This window comes from Pelodiscus sinensis, chromosome 1, assembly GCF_049634645.1.
Source record: "Pelodiscus sinensis isolate JC-2024 chromosome 1, ASM4963464v1, whole genome shotgun sequence".
Lineage (NCBI taxonomy): Eukaryota > Metazoa > Chordata > Testudines > Trionychidae > Pelodiscus > Pelodiscus sinensis.
This window is the reverse complement of record NC_134711.1, coordinates 23,668,294-23,690,492: the sequence shown is the minus strand read 5'-3', so window position 1 is coordinate 23,690,492 and position 22,199 is coordinate 23,668,294. Positions and strand designations below refer to the sequence as shown.

At 42.7% G+C, this 22,199-nt stretch overlaps 1 protein-coding gene across 2 annotated transcripts in view; it reads left to right on the top strand.

Moving 5' to 3' along the window:
- RELN (reelin) overlaps nt 1–22,199 on the top strand; it is a 491,382-nt gene that overhangs the window by 440,865 nt on the left and 28,318 nt on the right. For both annotated transcript variants that reach the window (XM_006137543.3, XM_075926876.1), the window contains 8 exons: nt 4,987–5,180; nt 7,455–7,711; nt 8,764–8,918; nt 9,270–9,484; nt 12,189–12,366; nt 14,937–15,112; nt 16,859–16,965; nt 21,465–21,707. In XM_006137543.3, coding sequence (XP_006137605.2) covers nt 4,987–5,180; nt 7,455–7,711; nt 8,764–8,918; nt 9,270–9,484; nt 12,189–12,366; nt 14,937–15,112; nt 16,859–16,965; nt 21,465–21,707 — 1,525 coding nt within the window. The remainder of the gene's footprint in view (nt 1–4,986; nt 5,181–7,454; nt 7,712–8,763; nt 8,919–9,269; nt 9,485–12,188; nt 12,367–14,936; nt 15,113–16,858; nt 16,966–21,464; nt 21,708–22,199) is intronic.

Genomic DNA, 22,199 nt, shown 5'->3' with positions numbered 1-22,199 from the left:
ACATTACTGGTGTGAAATCCCCAATGGTGACAAAGTGGAGAGGCCATGGCTTATGTAATCAAAAACCCAGAATGCTGCATACTGTTTTTGTTGCAAACTCTTCCAGTCTAATGTTCCAGCCACATTGAGTTCTACAGGAACAAAGGACTGGAAAAATCTGGCTAGAAATCTGGCATGCCATGAGAAGGCAGCAAATCACCAGAGAGCATTCCATAGGTGGAAAGAGTTTGAGCTGAGACTAAGGTTAAAGGCCACCATAAATAATCAGCATCAAGAGAAGATTGCATCAGAGTCTCTTTACTGGCAAAATGTTCTGAAAAGGATCATTGCCATTGTGAGAATGCTTGCTACCCAAAACCTAGCACTGCGTGGCACATCAGATCAGCTGTATGTGCCAAACAATGGAAATGTCCTTAAAATTGTGGAGCTAATGGCTGAGTTTGATGCTGTACTCCAGGAGCATCTAAGAAGAGTCACCACCCAAGAAATGTACACACACCACTACCTTGGAAAAACAATTCAAAATGAGATCATACAGTTACTGGCAACGAAAGTCAAACAGAAGATTGTGGCAGATCTGAAGTCAGCAAGATATTACTCTGTTATTCTGTACTGCACACCTAACATCAGCCGTACGGAACAAATGACTTTAATGGTGCGTTTTGTAACAACAACAGAACCTAGTGAAAATGTCCCTGCAATGGTGACTGTCAGAGAGCATTTTCTAAAATTTATTGACATTGATTATACTACAGGAGCTGGTATGACAAATGTGCTTCTCAAAAAGCTGGAAGATATGGGAATTGCGATAGCTGACATGAGAGGTCAGGGCTACAGTAATGGTGCTAGCATGAGAAGAAAGAACAAAGGAGTGCAGACACGGAGTTAAACTCTCAAGCTTTTTTTGTGCCATGCAGTTCTCATTCATTGAACTTCATGGTCAGTGATGCAGCATCAGCTTCTAGTGAGGCTGCTGAATTTTGTAATATAATTCAAAGCATTTATGTATTTTTCTCTGTATCAACTCATCGATGGCATATTTTGAAGCAACATCTGGGAACATCTTCTCTGCCACTGAAACAACTGAGTGCCATACGATGGGAAAGTCAAGTGGAGGCAATAAAGCCTATCAAATATCAAATTGGAAGATAGATGATGCCATAGTTGCCATTTATGGAGGATAATGCTATGACAGGAACTGTTCGTGGGAGAACAGTGGCAGAGGGAAATTGTATCACCAGAAACATACATAATTTCAAATTTCTGTGTGGATTAGTGTTGTGGCATGACTTATTGTTTGAAATAAATGTTGTAAGTAAGAGACTCCACAGTGTTGACCTTGATATATCTGGAGCAATGGAACAACTGGACAAAGCAAAGTCATATCTACAGTCTTACCAGTCAGATGAAGGATTTCAAAATGTTCTGAAGAGTGCACAGAAGTTGGCAGAGGAACTTCACACTAAAGCTATTTTCCCACCCATTCAAGAATACAAAAGTCACCAAAGAAGAAAACATTTTGATTACGAGGCACGGGATAATCCCATAAGAGACCCCAAACAACAATTCAAAGTTGAATTCTTTAACCAAGTGCTAGATTGTGCAATACAGTCAATTGAAGATCGTTTCATGCAGCTCAAGGAACACAGCAGTATATTTGGGATGTTGGATGATATTTCAAAACTCCTCACTATACCTGAAGAAGACCTACACCAGCAATGCAGGGCACTAGAGACAGTGTTGACACATGATGACAAGCATGATATTGATGCGAGTGATTTAGGTGATGAACTGAAAGCCCTTTCAAGATACATTTCAGCAGGATCAACTCCAAAGGCTGTTCTGGAATATATGTGCACAAATAAGATGACCACCCTCTTTCCAAATGCTTTTGTTGTTCTGCGCATACTTCTAACACTTCTTGTAACAGTTGCTATGGGAAAACGCAGCTTCTCCAAGCTGAAGTTAATAAAAACACATCTACGCTCCACAATGACACAGGAGAGGCTGGTCAGCCTTGCAACCATCTCAATAGAGCACGAGCTAGTCCAGACTGTGGACCTTCAGGAAGCAGTTCAAATCTTTGCAACCAAGAACGCACGGAAAGTACCACTTTGATTATTGAAACAGATAAAAATGCCAGTGTTTAGTATGCAGACAAGAAAAGTTGCATTTGCTGTTCAAGCATTTGAAAGTTAAGTGTTATTTAAAAGTTTTGAACAAGGCATTTTAAGTTGTTAGTTCTCCTTTATTGGGGTAGGTAGCAGAGCAGTACCATCAGAGGAATAGATCAGGAAAAAGGCAGAATTGAGACCTTTCAAAATTTTGGCCCAAGCAAGGGGGCATGGGGCGTCATTTGAGCTCCCCGCCTCAGGTGCCAAAATGTTGTGGGCCGGCCCTGCTTTCAGCTCATCCCATTCCTACCACACAAGGAGAGATCAATGTGTAGGCTCTGAAAAAAAGCCATGGAAGAGAACTCCAAAATGGAGCCTATACACCAAGGCACAGTCCGTATTATTGAAGTGTTTATACCCACTCATTCATCAATGGGTTTCTCAGACAGATTATTTGTATTCTGATGCTACTACTTTCTAGACTGCAAGTACATACCGCTTTTAAAAAATCTAAGGAATACCGCTTTTAAAAAATCTATGGGACTCCAAATTGAATTTGTAGACTCATGTAATATTTAAAAGCTTTTTACAAGATAGAATTAGCCTACTTATCCCTGTGTAGTCTAGCTGTTTTCATGTCCATAGAGCTTTGACAATTATTAACTAGTTAGGGATTACTGTTCTAAAGCAAAACCGTTTGTTTGTTTGTTTGTTTGTTTGTTTGAAAAAACCAATGAATGACGTCACAGTCCTAATTTTCTAAGGGTGCATCTACACAGTAGACTTAACTCAAAATAAGATATGCAAATTGAACTACTTCAATTGCGTAGCTTATTTCAAAATAGCTTATTTCAAATTGGGAGTGTCTACACAGCATTTATTTCAAAATAGAGCACTCTTCCTCCGATTTCCCTTCCTCCTTGTACAATGAGGGTTACAAGAGTTGACGTAAGAAGTCCTTCAGCTTGACAGTATTTCAACAATATTTTGAAATCACTGCCTGCTGTGTAGACACAGACTAACTTATTTTGAAATTATGCTAGTTATTTCAAAATAATGTTGCTGTGTAGATGTACCCGTAACAGCCCCAAACTGGTCTCCAATTTACTTGGTTGAAAAATTTTCAGCCACAATCATTTGTGGGCATAAGTAGTAGAGTGATGGCATCTAACAAGCTTTTCAGCCTGCAATTCTGGTAGTTATAGATGTTGTCACCCAGTGTAAACCTGAATAGCGCCACAGAAGTCAGTGGAGCTATGTGGATTACTTCTACTGAAGATCTGAACATAACTGATTACAACAACTATTTTATATCCATTATTGTTTGCAGTTGCAAACCTGTTGGTGCAAAATTGGATCCTTAACAAGTTAAATAAATCCTACATATGACACTTCTAATAGGGTATATCTATACTAGCTCATTAATTCGAGATAGGTAGGCAAATAGGGCAACTGGAGTTGCAAATGAAGCCCTGGATTTAAATATCCCGGGCTTTATTTGCATGCTCCCGTCTGACCGCCATTTTTTAATTCCCCCTTAGTTCGAACGAACTGCCTGCGGCTACACGCGGCAGTTTAAAGTTAATCCAAACTAAGTCCTTAGTTCAGATTAATTGTTACACCTCATTCCACGAGGAGTAACAGTTAATCCAAACTAAAGACTTAGTTCAGATTAATTTTAAACTGCCACGTGTATCCTTGGGCAGTTCGTTTGAACTAAGGGGGATTTAAAAATGGCAGCTGGATGGGAACATGCAAATAAAGCCCGGGATATTTAAATCCTGGGCTTCATTTGCAACTCCGGTTGCCTGATTTGCCTACCTAGCTTGAATTAACGAGCTAGTGTAGACATACCCATAGAAAAAGAAAGGGATATGGTATGTTCCACTTTTGTGGCAAAATGGTTAAATTGTAAATAATTGTTTACATTTCAAAAGTGAAACATATTGGAGAAAGTTCAGAGGACAACAACAAAAATGATTAAAGGTCTAGAAAATGTAATCTGTGAGAGAAGATTGAAAAACTTGGGTTTTTTAGTCTGGAGAAAAGACAACAGAGAGAGGACATGATAACATTTTCCAAGTACATAAATGATTATTATAAAGAGGGTGAAAAATTGTTCTCCTTATCCACTGTGGACATGATGAGAAGCAAGTATTTAAATGTTAGCATGGAGATTTAAATTAGACATTAGGAAAAACTACATAAATATAAGGGTAATTAAGCACTGGAACAAATCACCTAGGAAAGCCGTGAAATATGCATCCTGATGAGAACAAGTTAGACACACACCTGTCAAGACAGAATAGATAATACTTAGTTGTGTCTCAATACGGGGGAATGGATGTTCAATCAAGGTCATTTCCAGAATTACATTTCTATGGGCTTATGATTCTGTGATTACTCTGCAAAAGCGGCGAGGAGTCCTGTGGCACCTTATAGACTAACTGAAGTGTAGGAGCATAAGCTTTCGTGGGCAAAGACCCACTTCGTCAGATGCATGTAGTGGAAATTTCCAGAGGCAGGTATAAATATGCAGGCCAGAATCAGGCTGGAGATGAGGAGGTGGATCCAATCAAGGAGGATGAGGCCCACTTCTAGTAGCTGATCTGGAGGTGTGAATTCCAAGAGAGCAGAAGCTGCTTTTGTAGTTACTCTGGTTCAGTCTTCTAATTAAGCCTTATAATAAAGAGGATTGGCCTTTTAAAATACTACATATATCCCATAATAAAACTTAATAATGAAGGAATTCAAATGTGTTTTTCAGGAATATATTCATTGAAAGCACCACAACCTTGGTAATTATCTTAACTGAACAGCTTCACTGACAAAAACTAAGTTTTCTTTTCTTTCTATCGTATTTTATTTTTAGGGATGCAGCCGTTTGTTAGTGACAGTGGATTTGAACCTCACTAATGCAGAATTCATTCAGTTTTATTTCATGTATGGATGTCTTATAACTCCTAACAATCGGAACCAAGGAGTTCTCCTGGAATACTCTATGAATGGAGGCATTACTTGGAACCTCTTGATGGAAATTTTCTATGACCAGTTCAGCAAACCGGGGTTTGTAAATATATAATTCTACTAATTAATTCTTTTGGATTTTTCATACAGAATCTATCCTGATTGCTAATATTACTATGTGTAAGTAAGAAGCTCTTTAAGCTTCAATCTTGCAAATATTTATATACCTTATTAACTTATGTTAAAGATAAGCATGAGTGTAAATATAAATAAATCCATGATACACCCACCATGTGGTTGCCTCATCTGAAAAAAATATATATTGGAATTGGAAAAGGTTCAGAAAGGGCAACAAAAATGATTAAGGGTATGAAACTGCTACCAAATGAGAGGAGATTAATAAGACTGGGACTTTTCAGCTTGGAAAAGAGAAGGTTTTCTTCACATTTAAGTATTATTTTAATGCTGAAGTGGGACAATGCACAGGCCTTTGACTGGCCTTCTGTGCACGATGAATTGCTTCTTAGTAACTACTAAGAATCAGTGACATTTTAATCAATGTCTGCATTACACATTTGCTATAAAGGAAATAAGGCAATAAGCAGGGATTGGATAGAAGTCTATAAAATCATGACTTGTGTGGGGAGACAATAAATAAGGAAAATCTATTTATTCCTGCCCATAACATAAGAACTAGGGTGTCACCAATGGAAATTAATGGATAGCAAGTTTAAAACAAACAAAATGAAGTATTTCTTCACATAACACATCTTCAATCTGTGGAACTCTTTGCCAGAGGATGTTGTGAAGGCCAAGGCTTTAACAGGGTTCAAAAAAGTTCTAGACAAATTTATAGAGGATGGGTCCTTCAATAGCTATTAGGCAGAATGGACAGGAATGGTATCTCTAGCCTCTGTTTGTCAGAAGCTAGGAATGGGTGATGGGATGGATCCCTTGATGGTTACCTGTTCCATTTAGGGATGTTAAGGACCAGTCAACTAGTCGACTATCCAATAAACAAATGCTTATCGGATAGTTGATAGGATAGTTAACTAGTCATTTCCTCCCTTCTTGCTGCCTCTATCAGATAGAGGCGGCAAGGAGAGGGGAAGAAGGGGGTACTTCAAAGCAGCAGCACCGCAGGGAGCTCGGGCTCCGTGAGGCGCTGCCACTTTGAAAAACTGCAGTGGCATTTCTAAGGGGCAGTGCCACACAGCTGATCCTGGGCTCAGTGCGGCGCTGCCCCTTTGAAATGCTGCCATAGCATTTCAAAGGGGCACCGCCGCACTGAGCCCAGGATCAGCTGTGCGGTGCTGCCCCTTTGAAACACCGCAATGGTGTTTCAAAGCGGCAGTGCCACACGGAGCCTGGGGGTTAGCTGGAGTCCCCAGCTAACCCCAGACTCCATGTGGTGCTAAGCCCAGGATCAGCTGTGTGACACTGCCCCTTTGAAACGCCACTGCAGCGTTTCAAAGCAGCAGCACCGCGTGGAGCCTGGGGGCAGCTGGCGAGTCCCCAGCTGATCCTGGGTTTCATGCAGTGCTGCCCCTTTGAAACGCCGTGGAGGCGTTTCAAAGGGGTAGCACTGCCCTATTGACTAATTGAATAGTCGATGCAAGAAGTGCATCAATTTTTTATTAGTGAAATACACTCTACTTAACATCCTTAGTTCCATTCATTCCTTCTGGGGCACCTAGCATTGTCCACTATTGGAAGACTGGATATTGGGCTGGATGGACCTTTGGTCTGACTAAGTATGGACGTTCTTATGTTCTTGAATGTAAGTGTTGGCAGGATTGGGCCTCAAGCATGAGAGCAGCATGCCATCAATTTAATCATAAAGAGTTTGTGAATGGTAAATGTTAACATAAAACTATAGCCAGTCAGAAGAGTTACTTTGATTTATAGAAATCCATCAGGTTTTGAACATACATTCATTTATCATCTGATTTCTGATTGGCTAAAGCACAAAGCAGATATGTTATCTAAACCAGTCAGGGTATGTCTACACTACCCTCCTAGTTCGAACTAGGAGGGTAATGTAGGCATACCGCACTTGCAAATGAAGCCCGGGATTTGAATTTCATAATGATCATAATGGTCCCTTCTGACCTTGAAGTCTATGAGTCTATAAAGGCTCTGTGTCAACTGAGGAGTCTCTTATGGTCAGGAAATCCCCATCAGGGAGAGTTAGGGTTAGATTCAATCCCTTTGTAACCTTAGACAAATGGGATGGACTTGGTCAAAAAATCTGGCCATATTTTGTTTAAAAGGCCCATTCAGCTGTTTATTTAAAACTTTTTTTTTTCTTTTCACAACTCAAGAGATTAAAGTGTGGCTACCACATGACTTATCTCCATTATTATATTTTAGCTTTGTGAACATTCTCCTCCCTCATGAGGCCAAAACTGTCGGAACCCGCTTCCGCTGGTGGCAACCGAAACATGATGGCTTGGATCAGAATGACTGGGCTATTGATAATGTGCTGATATCTGGCTCTGCTGATCAGAGGACTGTGATGTTAGACACTTTTAGCAGTGCGCCACTCCCACAACACGAACGCTCTCCTGCCGATGCAGGACCAACTGGAAGGATTGCTTTTGATATGTTTACAGAAGACAAAACTACAGGTAAAAGTTTGATATCAATCTGAGCCAAAAACAGGGAGTCAGTACAGTTACTACTAAATCTGATTTTGTTTGTTTCACCACAATGGGCTTCAGAGCCCGTCCATGTACTGTACTTTTTTTTTAACCAACAACTTGTAACAAACTGCTTTTAAATGTATAAACTATGCCTGGAGAGAAAAAAAGGAATTAAATACTGGAAAAAAGGAAATACAAATTTTAAAGGAGTCTTGCAGTCAGTGTTTCAAATAACCAATAATGTATACAAAATAGTTTATTTCTAGTTAAATTCACTATTAGACTCTTCTCTGCAAAGAAAAAGAATTCTCTAGATATTTTTTCTTATTTCTGCACCAGGTAGCACAGCAGAATTTTCTGTTATGGTTTCCAGGAACAAATGTTATTTGACTGAGTGCCATATTATTCTAAAAGGATTTCCTGCCCTAAGTATTTGTTTCCTATTTTGTAGACATTTACTAGCAACAATTTTTAAAATAGTTACCCAGGGGATTAAGTTGTTGAGTTATAGTTGGTAAAATATAAATAAGGAAATAGTTGTGCACACTAGTGGGACCAATTAGTTGAAGGTATTATTTTGGACACCCAGGCTCTGATTCTGAAACTGATTCCACATTTGCAGACTTCGGCATTCCAGAATCTCACCCACATAGGGAGTCTGCCCACACAGAACCAATTGCAGGAAGTTTATTTTGATTTAATAAAGTATTATTAGATAATAAGAAAACAGTAGCATATATGCCACATAATTGCAAAATAATGTCAGTAATTGTTAGGTTTTTAATTCTTGTGCATTAATAAACATGTTAACAGGCTTATGGTTAGAGAATAGTAAGAGCTGTTCTGAATGTTAAGTATAAACATATTTGAATGATGGATAATAAAGTACTCTGGAATTTTTCAAAGAACAATACTAAATAGTTTATATATAGCTAAAGACTTAATCCATTGTTCTTCTTTAGTACTTAACACTGTTTACTGTTTTCTTTACCAAATATTGTAGTTACACAATATTGACTTTCTTATTTGTTTTCAAGTGAATGAACATTGGCTGTTCCATGATGATTGCTCAATTGAAAGATTCTGCGACTCTCCTGATGGTGTTATGATCTGTGGTAGCCATGATGGCAGAGAGGTTTATGCAGTCACCCATGACCTAACTCCTACCGAAGGCTGGATTATGCAGTTCAAGGTAAAATCTTTATCATCTAAATATTTAGCATAATTATTCTAAAACAGCCTGTTTTCTTCAGAGCAGGGAACAGACTGATATGTGTTGCAGGTAGGGTTGCCAGGTGTCCAGTATTGACCCGGACAGTCCGGTATTTTCGGCTCCTGTCCGGTAAAAAAAATCAGACCATCTTCTCTATTGGCACATTGGCATTAATGATGAGATCTGTGGATGACAAGTGCTGTCATTACTGTGATTTAAAGGATAATCTCCAGTCAACTTCTTTGCTAAAAATCTTTAAACTGTAATCATCTCTCCAGCCATTTATTGATAGTAAGGACTGTTACAATGCTATGCTTCTATCTATATTAGATTTCTGTTGGATGTAAAACTTCAGAGAAAATTGCACAGAATCAAGTCCATGTGCAATATTCCACTGACTTTGGCGTGAGTTGGAGCTATTTAGTTCCTCAGTGTTTACCTGCAGATCCAAAATGCTCTGGGAGTATTTCACAGCCCTCTGTCTTCTTTCCAACAAAAGGATGGAGAAGGATAACTTATTCACTGCCTGAAAACCTAGTGGGCAAGTAAGTATAAAACAGCTACTCACATTACCTTTGATTCAGTGCACAATTAAAGGGGAACTAAATAGTCTGAAAACCATGGTTATATGGACACTTCTTATGCAGAAGAAGTGCTTAAGCATACACTCAATTTTAAGTACCTGAGTAGTCCTACTAATGTCAACAGAATGATTCAGGTGCTTAAAATAAAGCATGCGCTTAAGAATCTTGCTGAATTGTGGCCCCTTGTTCTACTCAGTCGCAACTGCTGACTGATTTAATAAAAAGGGATTTATTCATTTATGTTCCTGTTTGCTATGCAGGACCAACATTGGTCTGTGAGAATGAGCTGGATTCTATTCTGGCTTGTGCCACACCACTGGAATTTTTAATTACTTTCTAATAGCATATGATTTTAGGCAGTAGAACTGCACAGCTGTAACTAAGGACAGAGTCTGGTCTACTGAATCTTTAAGGTGAGCCAAAAAGAGCACAGCTCTAGTTAAGAAACTTCACTGAGTTTACAGAGCAGGCAGTTGGGGGAAATTGTATTTACTTGTAAGGTGAGAAAACATGACACGGAGACAGAATGAACATGGACTCTTACGATGCAACATTTACAGTTACTTTTCAAGACTGAACCACTCTTTAGGTTGACTGAGTATTTATGTTCCTACTGACTTCATCTTTTCCTAGGATGTCCTCTGAAGTTCAAGAATTCCCCCCCACACGACTTTTTTCCTGTTCTTTTTTTTCAATGTGCCCATATCACACTGCAACTTCCTCTTTTACAGAAAAGAGTTGGAAAAAGTTCTCTTCACTCCACTCCAGAGGAGTTTGCTGGAAAGCACTGCAAAATTCTTCCTTCTCAGCAACTGAGTAATCGGCTTTTGCAGGCCTCCTATCCATGCCTCCCTAGAAACAAGAGATCCGTATCAGATTTCATGCTTCTTTGTGGCATCTCTCTTTTCCTGAATACAGTTTTGCTGGATGATGCACTTCCTTCCACACTGTCAAAGGGCAGTTCCATATCTTCAAAGGAAAGATAGAAGAGATTTGGCTCCCTATAAACATAGGACAATAGAGTGATAATGATAATCACCAAACCTGAGACCGATTCATGGTCTGAAAAAATTGCAAAATGACCCTTACTGGTCTGCAGTCCAAAGTGGTACTGCATATTCCAATCTGTCCTGAGACCCAGCATGAATTAGAATGGAGAATGTTGACCTTAGACTAGGGATATCAACATGTAGTCGACTATACAATTAACCAGTAAGCCTAGGCTTAATGGTTAATCTTGCCGATTACATGTATTCCCCATTACTTGTATCAAAGGCAATGGGGGAGGGAACAGGAGCCGGTGCTGGGGGGAATATGCTTAAAAGCCAGTTCCCCCCAGCACCGACACCGCAATGCCGCCTGCTCCCTCCACCTGCATGGCTCAGCAGCGGGGAAGGGAGGCATAGAAGGTTGCTGCAAAGCAGCCTCTGTCCACAGCAGGCTCGAGCTCCCCTCAGACAGGGGATGCTAACAGCGGCCTCTGTCCGAGGGGAGCTCGGACCCCACAAATGGCGTGGAAGGCAGCCCTGATCTTTTAAAAGGCCCTGATCTTAAGTGTGCCTGATTTTATGCCATGATTAGTCCCATTGTGTTCAGTAGGGCTCAAGGGGAGCTGGTTTTTAAACTGTCTCCCCTCATGGACCAGCTCCCCCTGACACTGCGCTGCTGCCTCTGATACAGAGGAAGCAGCACGGGCTGGCAGGGGGCTCCCCAGAAGTGGGGCCCGGAGCACACTGGCTGCTAGCACCGCCCCTGGGAACTATCGAACAGTCATGTAACTGCTAAGATTTCATGTGGTTACATGACTATTCAATTACCTGATATCTAACATCCCTGCCTTAGACAATGAAAAATGCTACCCAAATGATCTGTGCATATTGTAACAATGTGTCTTTTTATTAGGAGCTATTAATTTATCTATTTGAATAATCGTTTTAAAAGTAATTGTCTCAGAAGAAACTAGAGTCAAATATTTTTTCCTGACACCTGATGACAGTGGCTCTCACAGATCCAGCCCACATATGCTGTGTGAGCTCTTATGCAAGTCATAAAATCGATTCATATGAAGAATGCTACACATCATTTTAAAAGAGAAATCCTGTGGCACCTTATGGACTAACATTTATTGGAACATAAGCTTTTGTGGTCAAAGACCCACTTCGTCAGATGCATCTATAAGGTGCACAGGACTTCTCATTGTTCTTGCAGATTCAGACTAACACGGTTACCCCTCTGATACTTATCATTTTAAAAGGCCCTGATCTTAAGTGTGCCTGATTTTATGCCATGATTAGTCCCATTGTGTTCAGTAGGGCTCACATGATTAGAAACTAAAAGAGATTTATACTGGAGTTCAGATGAAACATCTTTCTGTTTTAAAAGAAAATAAAGCTTCTTAAATCAAAAATATTAAGTTATAATCCAGTATTGTTTAATTAATGTGTTAAAATAGAATGATCAATGTCAGTTAGAAGAATGACTATTATGCCAAATATATTCCATACAGAAACATTGTAATGAACAGATCTTCTGTTACAGAAGTGTCTTATGATTCTTTACCCTAAGCAGTGTTGTTCATAAGCATGTGTATATAGTGTACATTTTTCATTTGTGTAAAGTTATCTTTTTACCTTTATCTCTTTTTTCTTCATTCTTGTATGAATAGTCCAGTGAGGTTTAGGTTCTATCAGAAGTACTCTGATATTCAGTGGGCCATTGATAATTTTTATCTGGGACCTGGTTGCTTGGACAACTGTAGAGGCCATGGAGACTGCCTGAAAAAACAGTGCATCTGTGATCCTGGGTACTCGAGTCCAAACTGCTACTTGACCCAAACTTTAAAGGTAACTTACATGCACTTGGTAGTACTGCAAAAATTTGTCAGAGAAATTAAACTGATGGAGCTTTATAAAAAATAGAGTTGGGCCCAAATTAGGGTATTGGGTCTGACTCCTCTCAGACTTTGGAAAGCCTCAAATCTACTTTAAGTTCTAAAGTATACAGCTCTAGATCACTGATTTTTAAATATATCATTTCTATATTGGTATCTAAAGAAATAGTACCTTATCATTAACACCAATAATTACATTATATTTTCCTTCTGGAATTAAAAAAACATTATACTTCCATTTAACAGTGGCAGTGCATTGCTATTTCTAAATGAACAAATTAATAAACCTGTTGTTAGTTCCTGGACACAACTGCTATTGCAAATACCAATACAGTTACCCAGACCATGTATAGAAAACTTATCTTTATAATAAAGGAGACACATGTAAACAAGGTACTGAACTCCAGATGATATAAAAATAATGTAACAATCTTATCATAAAGTTTTATATAGTTTTAATTTTCTATATTTGTACTGTACATCTCAGGATAACACATTACTGCAACAAAAAGTGGAATAGTATCTGTGCAGCTGAAAATATTTATATTTGAGATGATGGTATTTAAAATGCACAGACATACAGGAAAAGAGTACAGTGTAGGCCAAAATCTACTTTTAGGACTTTAGCAGACAGCTCCAATTTAAAATACTGTTTATATTTTAAGGAAAAACATTTAAGAACTCCCAAACTGTATTCAAATTACAATATTTAGCTTGATGAGATTTTTTTAGTCATATTTATACATGATAATGTAAGTACATAATGTACAGAAGAGATATGTTGGTTACACCATATTTTTTCCAAAGGAAATACATAAATACACAAGATTTATATGCATGTCTTATCTGAATTATCATTTTAATAATTGTTTTGGAGTAGTATTTTAAGATCCATACATGTTTTTAAGTTTTTAAGTATTTTAAATTTCATAAATGTAAATTAGTGCCAATCCTTATAGAAAATGGATCAATTTCCCTCTTCTCTATTAGGGTTAAAACTATTTACTTCTCACAGATTCAATTTAAAGATTTTGCAGAGCATTATCCATTTTACAGGTCCTTATTATTTTGTTATCCTGCCAGAAGTTGACTCTTACCACATACCCAGCTAACATGGTAGAATGTAGAAATAGAGGCAGCTCTAGATCATGTAAGGATGGCTCATAAACTAATTACTTCATCTATGTTTCAAGTATTTGCTATTTTTTACTGATGACGTGTAAGTGCTATTTAATACAGGGTGAAATCCTGACCCCATTAAAGTGAATGGAAGTTTTGCCATTGATTTCACTGGCAGGTATTGTTCATTGGCTAACACTTTTATAAATAGGAAGATGGAAGATAGAGAGATTCCCAGCTGGGCTTTGCATAAATACCTGTGTCTCTAACTGTTACATAAACATATATTCACAAGTAGTCCAAGACTTTCACTTTTCACGTTTACTTTTGTGGCAAACACATCACTTGTACAAGTACTTGCGGAAAAAATATAAAAAGGGTTAAGATTTCCTTCAAAATAAACAATATTTTATTCAAGGTAGCACAGAACTGGTCAGTAATGTTCTTTCTAAAACTTTTCCATCCATGTATGGGGTTTTTGCCACCTATGTGCAGAATAATTGTATGTGCACCGAGGCATGCGCAAATGTGCACCAACAATACAAACACAAAACCTAGCTGTGAGCACTTTGCTAATCAGCTGGGGGCATCATTTTAATTTCTCCTGAGCAGCCACACAAGTACACAGCTTACAGGGAACGCTGCTGGTCTCTATATACATATTTTTAAATAGTTAGGGCTCAATTTTCCTGTCAGTAGAGCTTCAATCTGGCCTCATTCAGTGTTGCAGGAGGAGCAGTAAGAATTTCAAGCACAGTTTTGGGCTTACAATTCTGTACTGATACAACCAATGTCATTTTCAATGTCTGACTACATGCTTATAAGCTCTGCAAGGCTGAGACAGTATGTCACTGTGTATGTGGACAGCATCTAACACAATGAAGCTCTGATCTTAATTGGTTATCTGGCACTACAATAAACCAAATAATTGCAAAAAGTGATTGTTCCCATATATCAGGCATTTGAATATTTACATAGCCTTATTTATGGCCATTTAAAACTATTCTATCTGTAAAAGGTTAGTGACCTTTAACTCACACACCCAAAAAAGCAGAAAATACATTACAGTTAACATGAATACTTTAAACTTAGTTATATTTGCAGTTTGGTTGTAATCACATGTAAGAGAGACAAGCCGGGTAAGGTAACATTTTTCACTAGACTAACTTCTGTTGGGAAAAGAGAGAAGCTTTTGAGTTATACAAAACTAAAGAAACACTCTGTGTAGCTCAAAAGCTTGTTTGTCTCATCAATAGAAGTTGGTCCAATACAAGATCTTACTTCCCCCAATTTGTCTCTCTTAAACATACTTAGAAAGCCCATACTTGCTGGGTTTGTTAGAAAGGCTAAATAGTATGATGCCTCTTCATGGTTGTTCCTCAGATGTCACATTCCTTCCTGTAGACTTTCCTGAAGGAGCGTTTTGACAATGAAGAAATTAAACCAGATTTATGGATGTCCTTGGAAGGTGGAAGCGCTTGTACTGAATGTGGGATTCTAGCAGAGGACACAGCTTTGTATTTTGGAGGTGATACTGTGAGGCAAGCTGTCACTCAGGACCTGGACTTGAGGGGTGCCAAGTATGTCATGTTACCTAGTAGAATTTAACATAGCTAATAAGTTTCAATGGAGGGGTTCATTAACTAATGACAGAGAAGGAGATGAGGCAGTGAATAATAGGAAATGGAGTCTCTTTATGCCTAGGCCACCACCAGAGAAGAGTTAGCTCAGGTAGGCAGTGACAAATAGTTCTTAGTCTTACGATCAACAGGTGACTTTTCACTGACTGTATGCAATGAATATGTTATTAATGTGTTATTTGTGTAACACCTGCAGTATATTGGTTGCTTTATAGGTCCTTACCCCTCTGAGTTTACAATCTAACTAGTTTACAAACAAAAGTATGGAAAGGTAGAGAGTAATTGATGGTCTCCCTCGATATAGTTCTTAGTGGACAGGTAATTACATGAAAACCTCACCACCACAACTGGCACTAGTTAACACGTTGGTTACTAGTCTCAGTAAAAACGCTAAGAACTAAATAGGCATGAGGGAAAAAAGCACTTGCAGAAGATTTTGGTCCCAAGGTGTGAATCACCAGAGCATTTCACAAGCCCTAACGAAGGGTTTTTTAACAAAATTATTAAGCAAAATTGTTTACCTCAAAAATACAAGTTGGGTTTAGTAATCTCAGACTACATGGGAACTGGATGTAATCTCATACAGTGTTGTAGGTGGGAGGGATATGCATTGTGTTGAAGGAACACAAATATTCAAAAATAACTCTAGATTATTTCTTTGTATCAGGGAATACTACATAGCAGCTAATTTGAGTCTATTGTGAGGCTTTTGTAAAGTTAATATGAAGCATTTAACAATTCAGCATGACCCAGGAGACCTCCTGAGGTCTCTCCTCATCCCAAATCAGGGGAGTATGGGAAAGCACTGGTTTTGCCAGATATTTAAAGGAACAAAGAGTTCAGTCCTGGTAAGATTACGCACATGACTGGCGTTTCTGGGATAAGCAGTCCCATTGAAATATGGGAACATATAAGAAATAATGAGCTTAACGTGCTTTCAGGATTGGATGTTTAAAACATTATGCGGAGACAGTGGGTTGTCTTAATTCATATTTCCCAGTAGTGTATTTATTGTAATTACATCCAATTTTCCAATGGCAAGACAGCTGTGAAATATAAACTCTTGTTCACCAGCTAAAAAGACTTTATTTGTTTAACATGCATAAGCTAGATATATTAGGCATGCAGTTTGTGTATGCAAGTCTCTTCAGAGCTTTCGCCAGTGTAAAGCTGTATATCTCCATTAAAGAAGGTGGAGCTCTGCCAATTTGTGGCAGCTAAGACTTAGGCTCATAAGATATAGAAGGAGACAATGCATGTTAGTTTTATTTGTCCCTCCATTCTACCATTTTAAATAAGGTCTCACTGCTTCTGCTGAATTTTTTTATGTTGTATATAGCTCTTCCCTTCCCTTCCCTTCCTTGTGTTTAACTGAAATCACTTCTTATTTTCATTCAGTTCCCTGGTTTCCCTACATAACTGCACATACAAATGAATATTTTTTGCATGTGATTGCCTATTTGTACCTACAGACGCATATTTTGCCAGATCTAATCAGACACTTATTTTTGAATATTTTACCCTAAGTACATGTCAGTTTTCTTAATAAAACATTTTAGAATATTGAACATTTTCAATATATTTGTTGGCAGAAAACAAATCACTTGAACTGTGTTTGACAACAAATCTTCCACATTGATAGGATACCTGCTATTCTGTAAGAAACTTCAACATTTTTTTCTTCAGATTTCTACAGTACTGGGGAAGAATTGGAAGTGAAAACAACATGACAACATGCCACAGACCAACATGCAGGAAGGAGGGAGTACTGTTAGATTATTCAATTGATGGAGGCAAGTCAACATTTTAGTTGCATCTGAACAAACATTTTGAGTATATTCAAACACTGCTTTTGAGAAATGTACAGAATTAGATCTAATTTAAATATTTTAGGATTAATTATTCAGAGCTATAATCTACCATTATGAAAATTATACCTTGTGGCTAAGTCTACACTGGCCCCTACTCCGGAAGAGGCATGCTGATTTCAAACTTTGGAATAGGGAAATCCGCGGGGAATTTAAATATCCCCCGCGGGATTTAAATAAACATGGCCGCCGCTTTTTTTCCGGCTTGGGGAAAAGCTGGAAAAGAGCATCTAGACTGGCGCGATCCTCCGGAATAAAGCCCTTTTCCGGAGGATCTCTTATTCCTTGAAAGTAGGAATAAGTGTATGTCTACACTACAAAGTTAGTTCGAACTAACGGACGTTAGTTCGAACTAACTTTCCTAGGCGCTACACTAGCGCTCCGTTAGTTCGAACTTAATTCGAACTAATGGAGCGCTTAGTTCGAACTAGGTAAACCACATTTTACGAGTATTAAGCCTAGTTCGAACTAACTAGTTCGAATTAAGGGCTGTGTAGACCCTTAATTCGAACTAGTGGGAGGCTAAGGCTTCCCAGGTTTCCCTGGTGGCCACTCTGGCCAACACCAGGGAAACTCTATTGCCCCCCTCCCAGCCCCGGAGCCCTTAAAGGGCCACGGGCTGGCTACACAGTTTGTGCCAGTTGCAAGGCTGCCAGCACCCATGCCAGCACAGCCTGCACCTGCCACACTATGAGCCAGCCACCCGAGGACACCCAGCCCTCCACTGCTCCCCGGGACCAGCCTGGCGGCTCCCAAGAGCCTGCCCGGGGGCGCAAAAGGAGGGCGCCCGCTTGGTCAAGTGCGGAGATCGTGGACCTCATCGAGGTTTGGGGGGAAGTCTCCAATGTCCACGATCTCCGCACTAGCCACAGGAACGCGGCCGTCTACAGCCGCATGGCTGCCAGCCTGGCAGCCAGGGGCCACCAGCGCAGCCGGGAGCAGGTGCACTGCAAGATAAAAGATCTGCGGCAGTCCTACTCCTGGGCCTGCCAGCCAGGGGCCTACCCGGAGGCCTGCCCCCACTTCCACGCCCTGGACCGCCTCCTGGGGGCTCATGCCGTCCCTGCCCCCCGGGACGTGATAGACCCTGGAGCAGAGGGCCCGCTCCAGGAGACGGAGGAGGAGGAGGAGGGCTCCGAGAGCCAGGAGCCTGCCGCCAGCCTGCCCAGGACCTGGGACCCCCGAGGCACCCCACAGAGCCGCTCGCCTGTGTCGTCCGAGGCCGGGGAGGCGTCCACATGTGAGTACCATCGTGCTCCCCTTATGTGTACGGGGGGCTGGGGCGAGAGGGAGCCCTGGGACCGTGCGCCTGGGCCTTGCCCACCACGGAGCAGCAGCTGGGGATCCTGCAGGGGCCCTGGCCTTGCAGAGGGGAGCTGGGTTTCACACACCTGGGCCCCTGGGGTAATTGACCGCTGGTCTTGTTGCACCACAGCTGCAGCACCTGGGCCTGCAGGGCGCACCACACCACCTGCAGCAGCTGCCCGTGCCCGGGCAAGCAGGAGAGCCAGGAACGAGGAGGAGTACCAAAGGCGGCACCTCCGGTTCATGGACCACCAGCTCCACACCCAGGACCACTGGGTCCAGGAGGACCGGAGGCTGCGCCGGAGGAGTCTGGAGGCCCTGGAGGAGCAGGGCCGTGCCCTGCAAGACCACCTCCAGAGCCTGCTCGACCGCTTCCCATTTCCTCCTCCCCCTGCTCCTCCTGCTCCCGCTCCCCCTCCTGCTCCCGCTCCTGCTTCTGCTCCTGCTTCCTCCACACCCCCTGTCCCTCCTGCCCCCCCCCCCCACAACCATTTCCCACCGACGCCCCCGGACCCGCAGTGTGGCGAGATGGGAGAGGCAGCCGGACTCCCACCCCTGAGCTTTCCTTTCCCTTTCTCCCTTCCCTCCCCTTCCAGCTCCCTCGTCCCAGGTTTCCCCCTCCCCTCTCCCACCCTCATTCCTCCCTCCCCCTACCCCAGTTATGTGAAATAAACAGACGTTTTTGGTTGAAAAACAGGTGTCTTTATTTTACAGTAGGTAGGGAGGGGAAAGGGGTAGGGGGGTAGGGTGAAAGAAGGCCCCAGTGGGGCATACAAGGGAGAGGTCAGTCCTCCTCCTCCACCTGGAAGCTCTCCCGCAGGGCTTCCCGGATCCGGACGGCCCCCCGCTGGGCTTCCCGGATGGCGGCGGTGCGGGGCTGACCGTAGTGTCCAGCCATGCGGTCAGCCTCAGCCATCCAGGCTGGCAGGAAAGCCTCCCCCTTTCGCTCACACAAATTGTGGAGCACACAACAAGCTGCCACCACAGGAGGGATGTTGTGCTCGGCCAGGTCCAGACGGGTGAGGAGGCATCGAAAGCGGGCTTTCAGTCGCCCGAAGGCCCCCTCCACCACGATGCGGGCCCTGGTCAGCCTGGCATTGAAGGCCTGGCGGGAGGGATTGACGTGCCCCGTGTAGGGCTTCATGAGCCAGGGCTGCAGTGGGTAGGCAGCATCCCCCACCAGGCACACGGGCATGTCCACGTCCCTGACCCTGATGTGGCGGTCGGGGAAGAAGGTCCCGGCCTGCAGCCGCCACACACGGAGGAGTTGCGGTACAACCGGGCATCGTGTGCTTTGCCGGACCAGCCCACATTAATGTCCGTGAACTGTCCCCGGTGGTCACACACGGCCTGCAGGATCACGGAGAACTACCCCTTGCGGTTCACATAACGGGACGCCTGGTGTTCCGGGGCACGGATGGGGATGTGCGTCCCGTCGATGGCCCCCCCGCAGTTGGGGAAGCCGAGGGCGCCGAAGCCCCGGATGACGGCGTCCGGGTCGGCGAGGCGGACCACCCTGCGGAGCAGCACCCGGTTGATGGCCTTGACCACCTGCGGAGAGAGAAACAGCAAAGCGCCCATCAGTGGGGCGCCCGGATGGCTGGGAGCGTTCGTGCCCTGGCAGTGCCCCGCGCCCCACTCCTGGAAGCAACCCCTCTGGCGGCGTGTAGTACGGCCGGGACAGACCGACCCCTCTGGTGCGGGGCGCGTTCGCCTCCTCCCGCCCCCCCTTTGTCCCTGGGGCGGCCCATCCCCTCCTCGCAGCTCCCCTCCCCCCCGGCTCGGTGGCCGACGAGTGCCATACCTGCATGAGCACCGCTCCGACGGTGGATCTCCCCACGCCGAACTGGTTCCCGACGGATCGGTAGCTGTCCGGCGTGGAGAGCTTCCAGAGGGCAATGGCCACCCGCTTCTGGAGGGGGATGGCGGGTCTCATGCGACTGTCCCTTCTGCGCAGGGCAGGGGCGAGCCACTCGCAGAGCTCCAGGAAGGTGTCCCTCCTCATCCTGAAGTTCTGGGTCCACTGTCGGTCCTCCCAGCGCTCCAGGACGATGCGGTCCCACCAGTCGGTGATGGTGTCCAGACGCCAGACGCGGCGGGGCACGCCGGTGCCGGGGCACCGCCACGGCTCTTCCACGGCCCCCAGGGCGGCCAGGCGGAGAGGCAGGGGGCTGACGTGCACCAGGTGGTGCCAGGCAGCCTCGAGCCATTGCTGGCAGGCTTGCAGCAGCAAGTCCAGAAAATACACCAGAAGGTGCAGGGCGAGCTGTGGCTCCATGTTGCCACCTGCGGCGGCCCCCCCGAAGGGAAGCACTGACACAGACGGTCACAGAGACCAACGCTTTGCTGTCCCTCGGCGAGGTTGGCAAGCAAGCAGGAAAAGCTGAGAACCGGCTGTCCGGGGGGGTCCCTTTAAGCTCGAGCCTCAGATAGCCTCAGACAGCAGCCACACAAAGCAACTACTGACCTGATGCCCTGCCAGAACCGGTTTCAGCCGCTCTTAAATGCCCCCCTGCGTCCAATCAGTGTGGACGCGCTAGTTCGAATTAGCAAAACGCTAATTCGAACTAGTTTTTAGTTCTAGATGCGTTAGTTCGAATTAGCTTAGTTCGAATTAACTAATTCGAACTAAGTTAGTTCGAACTAGCGCTGTAGTGTAGACATACCCTAAGAGATCCTCCGGAAAAGGGCTTTATTCCGGAGGATCGCGCCAGTCTAGATGCTCTTTTCCGGCTTTTTCCCAAGCCGGAAAAAAAGCGGCGGCCATGTTTATTTAAATCCCACGGGGGATATTTAAATCCCCCGCGGATTTCCCTATTCCAAAGTTCGAAATTAGCATGCCTCTTCCGGAGAATGGGCCAGTGTAGACGTAGCCTGTGTGTTTTCCCCTCATATAAAATGTTCTTTGTTTCAAAAGAAACTAGACCCAATCTCTCTTAAATTAATCCTGTTTACTTTAGTTTGACTAATCACATGTAACAAGAGTATTAGGAGTTAAGGTTTTCCTATCTGAAGATTGTAGATATTATCTTATGACTTCCTATTACAGTACCTTCCTTTAATCTTTTGACAGTTTCTACCTTATGTTACTTTATTAATCCTGAATCCTTTCATTATAGGCATATCTTGGACTTTGCTTCATGAGATGGATTATCAGAAATACTTCTCAGTCAGACATGACTACATATTGCTCCCAGAACATGCTCTGACCAATACAACTCGCCTGCGCTGGTGGCAGCCTTTTGTGATGAACAATGGAATTGTAGTTTCAGGCTCTGATCGTGCTCAGTGGGCACTAGATGACATACTAATTGGAGGTGCTGAGATCAATCCCAGTCAACTAGTAGATACATTTGATGATGGTAAGGGAGGATGTGTCAAGCATTCTATTATCTGATTTAAGAAGCCTATGTCAGCCTATTTATTGAACTAAACAATTGCTAACTGAAGGTCTTTCAAATGCACATTTTAATGTACTTTTCAACCATACTTGTTTTCTATTTGTAAACAGTGTTGACATTGTATTGCTTATGTTAGTTTGAAGGATTTCTTTTATTTCACTATTTTTAAAAAATCCGAACACTTATAAGACAGTTCAGTTTATTTCCTCTAACTACCTGGATTTGAAAATTCCCACTATACAGGTTGAACCTCTCTAGTCTGGCACCCTTGGGACCTGACCAGTGCCAAACCAGCGAATTTGCCAAACCACAGAAGGTCAATATGGTTTGGCAGCATTACCAACAGTTCCTCTGCCTAATGGGCTATTAGAAGACAGTTAAAGTTAAATTAGCTAAATAATAACACAGAATGCTGAGAACCAGGACTAGTGGCTGAAAATAAATTTTATGGTA